The sequence below is a fragment of the Styela clava genome, chromosome 2 (genome assembly GCF_964204865.1).
Source record: "Styela clava chromosome 2, kaStyClav1.hap1.2, whole genome shotgun sequence".
NCBI lineage: Eukaryota > Metazoa > Chordata > Ascidiacea > Stolidobranchia > Styelidae > Styela > Styela clava.
Genome location: NC_135251.1, coordinates 16,467,633 through 16,481,376, shown reverse-complemented (window position 1 = coordinate 16,481,376; position 13,744 = coordinate 16,467,633). Strand labels below are relative to the sequence as shown.

The following is a 13,744-nucleotide window of genomic DNA, read 5'->3' as shown; positions in this document are numbered from 1 at the left end:
TCTTTGCATTAACTTTTCTTTCTTCATAGTAACGTTTTAAACCTTATTTTAGGTTTTGTCTGCTTTCCCGAAGTTTCTGTTAATATGTCATTGTATTTATCTGGGTAAATATTGCCTTTCCTTTTGAAAGAGGTTTCAAAATAAACTATGTCTATATTTATTAATCCCTTGACTTGGACCGGGTTTAAAGACACTTTCTTATCGTTAAAAATTGTCGCTTTTGCTGATTGGTTGTTACCGATGGAATGGTTTTTATACTCATAAAATGATGGGAGAACTTACAGCGCTCATCCTGTCCCCGTAGATGGGGGTGACTTGGTCCCGCAGTAGCTTGCCGCGGTTGTCAAAATGACCACGCGCCGTCACTGCTAATTAGTATTGGTTTTGCATGCGATACGTTTCCTGACAATGTTAGCGGGAAACAAACGCATTCACCTTCAGTAAGTAGGCTAGCGCTGCGCTACACAGAAATAACGAGAACATGTTCGTGTAGGTTCCATTACATTTGAACCCACGTACATTTGAACCCACGACAACTGCACCTGCATACTATTGCACCTATGGAATTTTTTTTGTCGTACGGATATTTGAACCCATACTAACCCTAACCCATGGGGTTTAGCACCCACATATAGATTGAACCCACGGATATACACATGGTTTCAAATATACATGGGTTCGAATGTACGGTCACCGTTCGTGTATTATGCTGGATGGCTGAACGCCAAAGCGGGACATTTGGGTGACTTGTCGGGACTGCGGGACAAGACGCTAAAAAGCGGGACGTATGGTTAGCCTAGTAATGAGAGGTATTAAAAACAGCAACACACAAAAACTCGACTGGCGTCCAAGTACCTCTGGAAACCTTCTCGTGAACCCCTGGGGGTTCGCGAAACCCAATACAATGTAGATGGATAGAATAAGGGAAAGGTTTACATATTTATAGGTGTTTTTTTACATATCTAGAGGTGCGGTGGAGGAAGCCGTAACCGACCAGCGGAATACCATCCCTCATAGAATTCGAACCCACGTAGGGTAATTAGAGGTACGGTGGCGAGTGTATTCCTAACGCTTAGAACGATGAGCCACACCGCCGCGCCGCAGATTCTATAAGATATTGTTTGATTCGATGGCTGCGTTTATCTCGTTTCTGATTCAAGGTAAGTCCGAGCTTCGTTGAATTTCATAAAAACTACGATGCAATAATGTGTTGACGACACTTACCTCGGAATCAACACGACCTGGTTATTGCTGCAACAAGTTCAATGCGACATCTACGTTGTAAATTGTATTTTACTGGTGTATTTTTCTGTTTTAAGGACTTACTCTCAAAATTATCTTAAGAGTCTCAAATCAAGTCTACGGCGGTTAATTAAGTCAAATCTTCTCCCTTAGTCACTTGCGAATAGGGGACCCATGTATTTGAGCATTGCTCTCTTTTTCATTGTATGATAAATAAAAGTTCAATTTGATTCTGTTTCGTGAGTTGATATGAACTTCGAGAAAGCAAACTAGATTTTACTTATTTCTCGCACAATTACTCTGGTACACTGCGATCTACTTCAACGTCACCGAAGTACGAACTTGGGATGTATGTTGTATCTATAATGTCAAGACGGTGCCAATATGGGAATGACGTCCTTATTTTAGTAAATACACTCTTCCATTTTCAAGCATTGGCCATGCGGACAGCAGTGACGAACCGCAGAGCTGGCTTAGCGCCGCGCGATCCAGTTTTTTTCAGCTAGGTCCGGAGTCTCAACTTAGTCGAAATTGGATGTTCTTTGACAATATCACTAGGCCTGCGCACGCTACAAGTAATAAAATTAGTCAAATATAACAATTCATCATACAATGAGTGTAAAAAAAGATGACCGAGGTAAACTGTGAGGGAACGTAATTCCCAACCCACTACAACGTTAAACCAAAGTGTCTGGTGTGTTTTTAAGTAATATCTGTCACGAAAGAATATAATTTGAAGCGAAATTACAAAACCAAACACGAGAAAAGATACCGAAAATACCACGGTATTTCTCGGGGAACAATGTCAGTATAACTGAAGGCTTTTTATATCTTCCTTAAAAAACTGATTAGAACGGGAAACTCTCATTCTTAAATACTTGCGATGTTTTTATCACTTCAGAGTTTTCTCTTCTGGTTCATTTCGCTTATGCATCTGATTTTGAATGCATGAAATGAAATGTATTTCACATTTGTACGCAAATGTTTGCGATATCCTCATTCGCGTGTCTGTGTGAATGACTCGATTACTATTTTATTATACATGCGTGTTAGGCGTCAGTTTAGCTAATAAAACATGGAATGACCAAAAAAGGTTATAGGCCAAAGTAGTAGAAGCGATTTCTCTGTCACTTCCGGAATTTATCAGATAAAAGAGATTTGCGGGGATGTTCTTAGTCATCCGCGATACATATTGTACGCAAGAGCTGTTGCTTAGTGAAATTTAATTAACAACTATTAATACCCGGAACGTGCCGGAGCAAGCAAGTAAAATACAGTCTACTCTTTTAGTTACGCAATAAGTTTATTTTAAGTCCACAACATGCCTTTTGGAGGATCACCAATCAGAAATAAAGGTAAAACAATTGTTATTATGTAGATATATGTGTTATGTTAGATTATAGTCTGATTAAAACATAGAAGGAGTGTTCACCAAAGGGGACTGATTTTAAGGAGCCCCACATTGATGCAAACTAATTTCTATTTTAAACACTTCAAAATAGTTAAGCATAATATGTCCTGCTAGTATGAGCATGTAAACACTTCTGGGGCATTTCTAAAAGATTTCGTATTTTAAATAATTTCACCAGATACGAATTACAATTTTAGTCGTTGTTAGGAAAAGTATTTTTAGTCCTATATTCGCGTTGTCAGATAACGGTGACCGTACATTTGAACCCATGTATGCGGGTGCTAAAACCCATGGGTTAGGTTAGTATGGGTACAAATATCCGTAAAACCAAAAAAAATTCCATAGGTGCAATGGCATGCAGGTGCAATTGTCGTGGGTTCAAATGTACGTGGGTTCAAATGTAATGGAACCTCAGATAACACAAGGAGCGTTAGCGTTTTTTTTTTATCACTAAAGTTTTGTTAAATGGAATAATTCGTTTATTTATCTTGTTTCTACGATATTTATGTAAATTATTCGGCGCTCCAGAAGTATGTGTACCAATATGGAGGTAACTAATTTTGTTCGCCTACTCTACATCAAGTTGTGTAATGGGCAGGGAGTATAGTCATTTGGCTAACACAAACAGTCCCCGAACACGTAATAGAACTAAAATAAGAAAAATCGAAATAAATTATGACCTAACCCTAACCTGGTACACAATAAGTGTAATACTAAATGAATAGATTACATATTACTCTTAAATGACCTTGTAGAGAAAAGTGGTGAATTACATGTAAAGTAATATCGAGTTTCATTTCGACCCGGAGACGTGCCAAACTTTTCTGTGAGGTCTTGATAATAATGCCCCTTCTACCTTACTAATTCTACCTTACAAAAATAATTCGCGGGATAAACAAGTTTTAGATGTTGTTAGATATATATAGAAAATTGAATTATTTAAAAGGTCAAGTAAGAGGAGATGTCTGTACTATCATTAATTGAATCATCAAACTTTGTACTATCATTAATTAAGAGGGCAAAAACGCAACGAACAAAACTTTCAAATTACATTGTTGCCAATTGCCATCATACAAAGACTATTTACTTGCGAATATATACGTATGTATGTGCATTTGTGCGCTTATATTGGAGACGGAGGTTTGAATAAAGCAGAGTGTGAATTTTGATAAACCATGGCCTCAAACCGAGTCAGAAACTGATAAACCCAGTCCTTCCACTGAAAAAAAGAAAAACAATACGCTCCATGCATATTTAGTCTGCTTATTTTCATAGCGACCTCAATCTGGCTGTTTTGTCACATCACACTGTGTTACGTTACATGGTATGACTCAACATAACTATTTGCCTGCTACAGTGTTGCGGAAATAACGCTACCAATACGTATACAGTGTGCTTTAAGTCTTGCTTCAAAATCATACCAGTATAAGAAATAGTAAAGAGTACCTATAGGAGAGTTTAAATATAGAAGTATTGATTTAAACCCCAACTTGGAGTGGATATTGTTCGATCCAGCACAATTGTTGATCCGCCTCGGAGTAGAGCTAATCAATTAATATTCATCAACAGACGAGCGCTCGAAATGTCAGGTGAATATAAGCCTATAAGGTTTCGGTAATGACATGGCATTGGAAAAAAATCTATTTGAAGTGTTATTAATGTAGGCTATGGTATAGCTGATTGTAATACAGCATGGGAGCGCTTATCCCGTAGAAGCCACAAAATAATATTGGCGTATAGTGTTAGCTGCCAAATCAGAATTATTCCCTTTCTTTCGAATACGGTAAGCTTTGTATCTCTGGGTAGCTGCTTCATTCATTTCACTCTTGACGCTTAGTCAGTCCCTCGCAAAAGTATTTGAGGTGGGACCTTATTTTTGCAAAAATACGTCATGTGTAGAGTAGTCTTTTTGAATAACTAAATACATTTTATGAAATAAAATCGTATATTTTAACAATGCATAGACTTTAATAGATTTTCATTTTTTATCTTACAGCAAACATGGCATCAGATACCGAACTGAATCTAGAGTATGCTGCTTCTATTATATTGCGAGTATTTAAAAAATATGATGAAGACGGAGGTGGAACTTTACAACGACGTGAACTTAGAAGCCTTCTTCGGCAGTGTGGAGCTACTTTGTCAAGTCGACAATGTGACGAAATTATCGATCAACTAGACACGGATGGTGACGGTCAGTCTAAAATTAATAATACTGTTTATCATACACGTTTGTAGATCCGTTTAAAAAAAATTTAGCGTTACGAAAACATTTGCATTAGATTGACCAATACTGTGCGGAGGGTGCTGCTTGCATAATGCTGAGTTTCAGATTTGACATGATTACGTCAAAGAAACCATGACTTACATACAAAGTCATGCCATCCATCTGTTTTTGTTTGCGATGACACGTACTATATCATGTTGGGTCATCGTCAAATTACTGAATATCTTGATTTGCTGCTCAATTCACGTTGGCAAATGATAGGATCTAACGATCAAATGCCAGCGTCTCATAGCATCGTAATTCAGTCCAAGTTTAATTCCTTTCCAAAGTGCTATTTGTCATTTCGACATCCTGAGGGCATTGTCAACACTCCTCTGTGTTAACAATCAGCCGAATATTTCCCAACCAAATTTATTTTTATAAACACAGGTGAAATGAACTTTGCAGAATTCATGAGCTTTCTTGGGAGACTTTATCAACTTCAGTTTTTCGGCACCGATCCTGGAAATTTTTGGAATCCCAGTCCGCAAGTTGTTCCTAAGAATTCCAAAGGACCCGGTGCTAGAAATCATCAACAGCCAAACACACCTCCGGCGCAGTCGCTCCCTCCGAACCTTATGTCAAGACCGCTCCCTGTTCCACCAAAAAAACCGACCTCCTATCCAACCCCACCCGGTAGATATCACCGATAAGCATATCAACTATACTGTCTAGTCATAAAAGTTTTTCACCGAAAATTTTTTAGCACGGAGATAACTTTTAGACTTGAATAAGAGCCGTTTCGATGGACTTGACAAGTTTTTAGTAGAAGTAAATTCTATACTGAAATAGCATTGAACAATACGTAACATTTTTTACCCATTGAGTTACAACCATATACGATAAAGTTGCAGATTGACATTAAAACTTCAATTCGGATTTCTCGTGTGAAATTTGTTCTACTTATATATAAATACTTTACTTCATATTGCTCTGTACTGTACTGATTCATAAAAAATAAGAGAATTCTTTCAATTGTACTGTTATCTTTCAATTTTATTGTCACGATATATTTCTTTCGAATTAAAATGTAAACAAATAATAAGTTGTGAAAATATAGTTTAACGTGGTTATTATTTAGGAAAAAAAGTTTGCATATAGCACCCGGTCACAATTACTAACATTAATAAAGGGATATTTTTAAGTAAGCAAAAGAATTATTCGTAAAAAAAAGACTTCGAATACATAGACATACATCTAGCCATTACCAGTCAAGTTTGCTAAATTTACTCTTGCTATCTGCCTATAGCCTAAAATAAATGGCACATTTTCAATAAAATAGGTAGTAATCTTTGGGATGTCTCGTTATTACGGACTGTTCCACATCTCCGCATCGACTATGACTCCAATGAAGCACTAAATATGTGACATAGGTAAAGGACTTTGCAAGAATGGGTTCAGCATGGTTTAATTAACCAACCAATATGTATTCGAACCGAGTCAGAACATAGGCAAACGTGCTATGTCATCTCAGACCGTAGTTGCCACTTGCAATTGTATGAATATAATGTTTATCTCCTAGGACCTAGGCAAAATATGTGATAGATTTCTTATGAATATATTATATAAAAATAACATCAAAATAAATTTAAATGAAAATTATGACAATACGCGTAACACAGTGTCTGATTGCCAATTAAATGCTACGTTCGTTTGTAATTGTATGGTAACAAGGAAATGTTATTCATAAAATCAAAACGTATTCGGGCGTCCGTGAAGCGGAGATAAATTTGCGATGTAACGTGTTTCAGGAAGATGACTAAACGTCAGAGGGCAACTTTTTCTGCAAGATGATATGTAGCCCAATATCTTTCGATGAGTGCAATATAAAAACACGCAAAAAAATGTTATGAAAAATACGGTTCCGGCATAATTTAGCGCCCATGTGCTGATATCGTCTCTATGATAGTACTTCACATTTGCATGCTCTTGATTCTCACGCAATATATTTCTTTGTTGGTTGTCAAGTTGAATTGACCTTTTCGCTCTGTAAAATCCGCCATCTAGCCTATCTGCATGAACATAAGTTTTCTTCATCTCAAAAGCTTTTTCGTTAGTCTTTATATTTTTATTTTCAATACTAAGGTCTTCGGCATAGAATTCGATCTTAGATATCAAAACTTTGCTATTTCGGGGATTGATCCCATATGTCTGCTCATCAGTTCCAGAACTATTGGATCGTTTCATCTCGTTCTCATAAAGTCTGGTTGAAATAGCACTGCTTGTTTCAACTTTGACCTCTGTTTTTACCCTCTCTGTTGACATATCGCTAAAACCATGCTGTGATAACGCGGTCGTCGAAATAATGTAACCGTCAGACAATCCAAAGTAAGATGCAATTAGTATGAACGCTTTCACTCGCGTCAACTCCATTGTAAGACAGTAATGCTTCTACAACTTGAACAGCTCAGAAATTCTCAACATTAGTAGTCGATCTGCTACGACAGCTGAGTGTCTGAGAACGATTCTCCTGCAATAATCCTAAACAAATATTGCCTTGCTTTGAAGCACTCCAAAAACTAGCGCAAACTCCTTAATTGATTGGACTTCCGTTTTATTCATAACATGCCAACGTTGGCGAAAGAATAAGCTATGTCTACTAACGCGGTTTAGCTATGCGATATATATTACTTTACAGTTTGTTTTCTCACTGGGTTAACGCGCGGAAACGATTGATCTTGAACGAAAAATGAATGATGTGACTGCACCGGAAAACGTTACCTTGTGCTGCGTCGAGTCGAGAATGAAAATATTTTGCAATGCCTGAGCGAAACGCATCATGCAGAGAGGGCCCTGTCTGATTTGAGTTAGGATAATGACTAGGACCGATCTTAGCAGGTTAATGGTTACGATCTATTATGACCGTTAAATGACATCTCGGATACAAATCATCTTTATAGGCCTACTGTACAATTGTTTTAAAAATAAAATATCTCATCGCAAATTTATCTTTCTGGCGTATATTTCAAAAAATATCATCAAGCACCAAAATGTAAAAGATAATTGAAGTACTAGTATTGCTGATTATGAAATTCTAACAATGCTAAGTGAATATTTTGTTCAAGATTTTTTTGCAAGGGCGTCTATCCATTCAATGTCGCACGACAAGTCGGAGGGAACATTTCGGGAGCTAGTACCTCCGAAGTTGGTACTGATTTTCTTTATGCTATCTCAAAGTAGGAGTCGCACATCGAACACTGAAAGTATGAATGACATTTAATACGGGCAACCCTAAAATGCGGTAAACGGGAACTACGGGAAATTGCCCATTCCAAATTGCGGGAACTACGGAAAATTACACAAATGGTGTTTTCGTTTTCTAGTTCAATTTCTTCTAAACATACTCTGGGTTAAAATTCGGGGTTAAATCCACTGGAATAATTCACGCCTTTTACTGGTTCCAGAAGACTACTGGATTGTATATTATTTCACTTCATAGTGGGAAAATTATTCATAAAATAAATGCGAGTGCAAATCAACAAGGCTTCATCAAGGAATATTTCATGTATAAAAGCACAAAGCAACGGTTGATTATCAATGTGACAAAAATACTCAATAAATCACATAGAAATGAAGAATCACACAATAGACGGTTACTTTTATTTTTGTTTTTATCTATTTTTTTATCGTCTATCGCTGATTATGGAGTCGAAATAAACTTATACTTATAGGTTCATCCATATTGCAAAAAAGAAATTCAATGTTTCTTATCAAATCAGGGACTTGTACAAGCCGAATTACCACAAGGCAAACAGATAATCTTACACACAAATCTGTAAAAATCACAGTATGTCGATCTAAATAAGTTGCCCGCTAGGGAATATCTTGAGTAATATGTCATTTATTTTGAAGGTATCACTATTTATCGAATTTCTCATTTCTAATAAAATTTAATAAATTTATCAAGAATTACAACGATAATAATAAAATGTAGAAAGAGACAATTTCATCGAAAAGTTTTCAGTGCTATATAAGTATCTTGATTACTGAACAAGGATGTCTATATTGTATTGGATTCCAATCATATGTATGTAATGCAGATTTGCCTCATAGTCACCATTTACAAAATGTACCATTGTAATACTGCTCTAAATTAGTAAAACTATTATTCACTACTAATATTTGAACGGCTGCAGCAATAGAGGATCAATTTACAAATTAAAATAAAAAAATGCAAAATAAAATCTAACAACGATTAGCGCATAAATTATGTATATACATAGCAATTAGCATTGTACAAAAAATTGCGAGAGGAGCGTTCTTATAGCATGTACTAAGCAGTTTGGTATATCCAAATACAATGTTTATGTAATGACTAATTCAGTGATTCAGTTCGAGCATTAGATTGTAATAACATTTAGTGACGAAAGCCGTTAAGCATCATAGCACAAATTTATACCAAAATAACAATGCATCATCAAAAATTGCACCGAAACTGTGATAAAAACAATGACCAGATTATTCTCATTATAAAAAAATACAAAAAACAAAGCAAATCAAAAGCCAACTCTTATTTTTATACTGCATTTTTTATTAACACTCAAGGTTTGTCAAGTTCCTGTCATCAGAAAAAAAGTACCGCCCAATGCCCAACTGTTTTCTTTTCCTTTAATTTTTTTTCTGACCTGGAGTTTCATATCGGGTGGGAATCCAAAACCATCTTGCAAAAATGTAGTTATAATAGTCAAATCAAGGCACATGAATGGCGAATCTGGATCAAAATCCTCAGCACTACAAACTTTTCGAGCAGCACTTTCATATTCTGAAACAGTTATGAGACCACCATCTTCTGGATGAATGAGGCCATTCTCCGCAGCCCGATCAAAATAGTATGAAAATGCATAAAAGTCTTCTCGCTTAAGTTCGTCGGGACGATTTATTTTTCCTGCAATTGCTTTCTTCACTATTTCATGACATGTATCGAATTTTTCACTTCCTGCAGTTTCTCCCTTGATATGATACCTGAACAAAGGAAAAATATTGTGCAGTGGAGACTTTTATGACATAATTTTACCAAAAAAATCATTCCAAAATCTGAGATAGTACAGAATTAAAAATTGAAGGATATTCAACGGTTGACTAATTAAACTACTAAATTTTTGTAACAAAGCTTTTCTAAGAACCTTGAGCACAAAACAACTAAAGAAATCACTAAATGTGTCAAAAGCTGTATGATATGGAATCATAGGTCATGATAGAATAGCCATTGATAAGTCCAGGTCAGGTCCTCAAGTCCTTGAAAATTTACATCCAGTAACTCTTCCGTCTCGGGTCATAACTTTCTAACTAAATTTGTGAACTGGTATTTAATTCAAGTTCGATTAATTTTGAGAAAAGAGATGATCAATTGGAGTGATGTTTCAAATGTACTGTAGTTCTAACAATGCTGAAATCACCATTTTAAATTTACTGAAAACACAGAGTTCAAAGTAAAACTACTCACAATGATTGAGCATTTTTCCAGTCACCCGAGTATCCATTGGGCATACAAGGTGATGTAACATCTATCGATCCAGGAGGATTAGTGGGACCACCCAAAACCAATTCCCTTGAAGACATCAAACCAAGACCTAAATAGCTGTGAACATAAACTTGCATCCTGTTGTTGAATACAGATGTTTCCTGGATGAAACCATCAGGTGCTGTATCTATTGTCTTCCGTTCCACAGGAGAGAAAGTGATTTGCATAGATCCCCCTTAATGAATAATTAGTTGATCAATATCTTATTGATGATTTCTCAAAAAAAATATCCCGGATTATTATTCATGAATATACAGACACAGAATATGACAATTGTGTATCTTGTTTTTGTACTGTATAAGAAATTTCTTAATATTGTTTCTTTATGATTTTAGGAAGCAGTAAATATGCGTCACTGGTGAACTATATGCAAAATCAGAATTTTACTTTTGCCCAGGCAGCTAATTTGATATAGTGATAAATTACATGTTCTGGGGTAGGTTAGATATTACAAAATAAACAAAAGGATGGAGGAAGCATTTCGAATTGGAGTTATGGCAAAACAAATGGTTCACATTCACACCAAATGTTTTCTGATAAAAGACAATAACCAATGTAAAGAATCTAATATACATCGTAATGAAATTGTGACGCATATTTTAGGGTAATATTTTGCCACTAGTTAATAAGTTGAAACACATAAGTTAAAGAACATATTCAAATGTCTCAACCCATTATCTTAGGATATAGAGACAGCTTGTAAAAGATATAGCCAATACTGCTTTTAGTGCTTACCCCCTAAATCGATTGTTCCAACAGTGTCTTGGCCAATCAGACTGAGCAGATAATTCACAGTGAGCCATGCATAAATGCCTTCATCTTTTCCATCCATTATTGCAACTGGATCTTCAGGTATTTTGAATGGAGAATTGTCAAATAAATTATAAACTTTTTCTAAAAGAACTTTAGATTGTTCAGCAGGGAGTAACCTCAGTCCTGCAGTTGCTTTTAATGCCAATGGAGTTTCCATCCACCTGAAATATTGATTCACTGGTAAAAATCGAACTTTCAATGATTTAAACAGTAGTATTGGATTTGGTATTCTGATTGCACCAGCTTACATGTATTGCAGAAATGTTTATTATTATGTTTGATTTTTGTTTCTATTATGTTAAAGTAATTTTTTTATCCATAATTCAAAACACAAACCATATTGCACATATATTTCAATAAAAGTCCTCTTCTGCCATCCAGTAATAAAAAAAAATAATGTCTAACAATGATTATCATCAATATTACAAAACCCAACTGTCTGACTGTATAGATATTATTCACCATCTTACATTTCTTCAGGAATGCTTCTTCTTGCTATATCTAATAGCGATTCAATACTTTTAACACCTTCAACAGGCCGATCTGCGTATGAAGATAATCCTGGCTTCACCTAATGATGCAAAAGAATATTTTAACGACAATACTCCAAAGATCAACATATAAAAACAAACATTTCTTCTTCTTTAATATATATGTACATGAAATAACTCCACTTTGTAAGGCAGTTATGGTTTAACAATATATTGATGGTATGATTGATATTACTGCAGTACTGTATTATTGAAACTTCTCAACTTTGTAAATATATTGAAAAGATTCACAAACCTGCTCGAAAACTTCATCCTGAAGAACTGGCTGAGAATTCCCATAAGATATAAACCTGTATACATGAACCCGTGATCCTGTGCTACCAGCATCTATCATAATCCCATATTCGATTTTAGCAGTTTTAAAATATGGAAATTCGATACGATTACTCCACATTCCAAAAATTAAAAATATCAAACTCAATAAAATAACACCAACAGTGAGAACCAAACAGTTTTGCGACTTGATGTAAACCCTTCCTGTTCCGAACGACATGTTGCTGAAACTGTTGCTTGATGGGGAATGATGAAAAGTATGTTTGTTCAAGTGTGAACTGCTATAAGAATTTGGAAAACTTGAAGACATTTTATCAGCTACACAGGAATACCATGATGATCTTCTTTTCAAAACAAGATGGGATGTAAAGAGACAATAAGCTAGATTTTTAATCATCCATTTGCCGGACGAATAAAATTCTGAGATGTACGAATCTAAAATTTGATAAAGTTTAAAGTTAATTTATCGTTTGACGAAGTGAGAAAAACAAGCAAGCATGCATTGGCAATCACAATCAGACAATCCTGAACAAATAGAAGAACACAGAAAACTGGAAAATAGAAAAACTTCAAATTATATCATTTATTATGACAGCATAGCACATTTTCCTCAATGTCCACCTACCGCACTCTAACTTCAGATCGTCGCATAGGTAGTTAGGTACGTTCTGACGTTACATCTTAATGACTTACTGGTAAACTCTGTTTGATTTGACTTTACGTGTCAAATCCTGAATGTGACGTCATGTTCCGCTTCACAAGATCGACACCGCAGAAACAGATCAACATGGACACATTCGCGTCGCAACGGTCGAGTTGGGTGCCGTTTGATCAAGTTAATAAAAAGAATGAAAAACGCGAAGAAAAAAGGGTTCAAACATAAAAACTACGATGGAAGAGAATACAGGTGTAAATGCTTCAAAAGCAAATTTGAAAGAAAAATATGAGACCAAAAAACGCCGCGAGACGAGGCCGTTTCCCTTTCAGTTTTGTAGCTCACATGAAGTAATTATGTACCTGGAAATAATTTTAAAATGCTCCTTAGAAATTTAGTAACAAATAATACTTTGTTCCCATTTCCAAAAGTTGCATGTTTTACGAAAAAGGCGCCTTAACTACAAGAAATATGTAACCATCTGTCCTATATTCTCTGCCTCTCCGGCAACAGTGGCCAATGAACGCAGACTTCTGCATGACGTAACAATTATAATTTTATCAGCTGTTGGCGAATTCCCTTGGACGGATGAATCTCAGCTTGTACCCCTCGCTTTTTTCGTTGAGTTCAGTAGCCTACAAAGATATGCCCCACACAACGATCTTTTTTATGCTGGTATGGAAGGTTTATGATTATTTTAATGACGATTCTTGAGCATTCACTACCCAGCAGACTTTTATATAAAGCATATTTAATTCAGAAAATAATGGCCGTTTGTGTAATGCACGTTTGCGAGAAAAGGGGGAAAGTAACCAATTTTACTGATGTCAGTGGTCTAAATTCATAGAGTCGACAAGAACTTGGGCAGCAATGATAGGTTATTCAGGAGTTAAACGAAATGTAGCATTGGAGGCGATTGAGAAGTGAAAAAAACCATGTATCAAGTTGTAGACTGACAGTTGATGTTCTAAAATGTAGAAGGCATTTCAGATTGTGGGGATTATTGAGATTC

General features: G+C 35.8%; 2 protein-coding genes across 3 annotated transcripts; one reads left to right on the top strand and one right to left on the bottom strand.

Moving 5' to 3' along the window:
- Positions 1 to 2,425: 2,425 nt before the first annotated feature.
- Positions 2,426 to 5,979, top strand: LOC120336935 (calmodulin-like). 2 transcript variants are annotated; one of them, XM_039404732.2, is made up of 3 exons: positions 2,426 to 2,597; positions 4,650 to 4,847; positions 5,310 to 5,979. In XM_039404732.2, exons 1-3 carry the CDS (start codon positions 2,564 to 2,566, stop codon positions 5,570 to 5,572), a joined length of 495 nt encoding a protein of 164 aa, XP_039260666.2. In that variant the 5' UTR covers positions 2,426 to 2,563; the 3' UTR covers positions 5,573 to 5,979. The 2 variants fall into 2 exon arrangements, with proteins under 2 accessions (XP_039260666.2, XP_039260667.2); XM_039404733.2 differs by lacking the exon at positions 2,426 to 2,597 and adding an exon at positions 4,036 to 4,242.
- A 1,884-nt stretch (positions 5,980 to 7,863) lies between these two features.
- Positions 7,864 to 12,831, bottom strand: LOC120336934 (ectonucleoside triphosphate diphosphohydrolase 5-like). Its single transcript, XM_039404731.2, has 6 exons — positions 12,703 to 12,831; positions 12,040 to 12,512; positions 11,724 to 11,824; positions 11,176 to 11,414; positions 10,363 to 10,615; positions 7,864 to 9,881 (listed from the first exon to the last, which is right to left on the bottom strand). The coding sequence occupies exons 2-6, from the start codon at positions 12,472 to 12,474 to the stop codon at positions 9,470 to 9,472; spliced, it is 1,440 nt and encodes a 479-aa protein (XP_039260665.2). The 5' UTR covers positions 12,475 to 12,512; positions 12,703 to 12,831; the 3' UTR covers positions 7,864 to 9,469.
- Positions 12,832 to 13,744: the final 913 nt, after the last annotated feature.

Bases quoted from the DNA above. Each gene is read 5' to 3' on its own strand.
- LOC120336935 (XM_039404732.2), top strand. From the start codon at position 2,564: ATGCCTTTTGGAGGATCACCAATCAGAAATAAAG. The intron at 2,598-4,649 runs GTAAAACAATTG...TTTATCTTACAG, and splicing joins ATCACCAATCAGAAATAAAG to CAAACATGGCATCAGATACC. The intron at 4,848-5,309 runs GTCAGTCTAAAA...TTATAAACACAG, and splicing joins ACTAGACACGGATGGTGACG to GTGAAATGAACTTTGCAGAA.
- LOC120336934 (XM_039404731.2), bottom strand. From the start codon at position 12,474: ATGATTAAAAATCTAGCTTATTGTCTCTTTACATCCCATCTTGTTTTG. The intron at 11,415-11,723 runs GTAAGATGGTGA...TCAATATTTCAG, and splicing joins AGAAGCATTCCTGAAGAAAT to GTGGATGGAAACTCCATTGG. The intron at 9,882-10,362 runs GTGAGTAGTTTT...TCCTTTGTTCAG, and splicing joins TGGAAAAATGCTCAATCATT to GTATCATATCAAGGGAGAAA.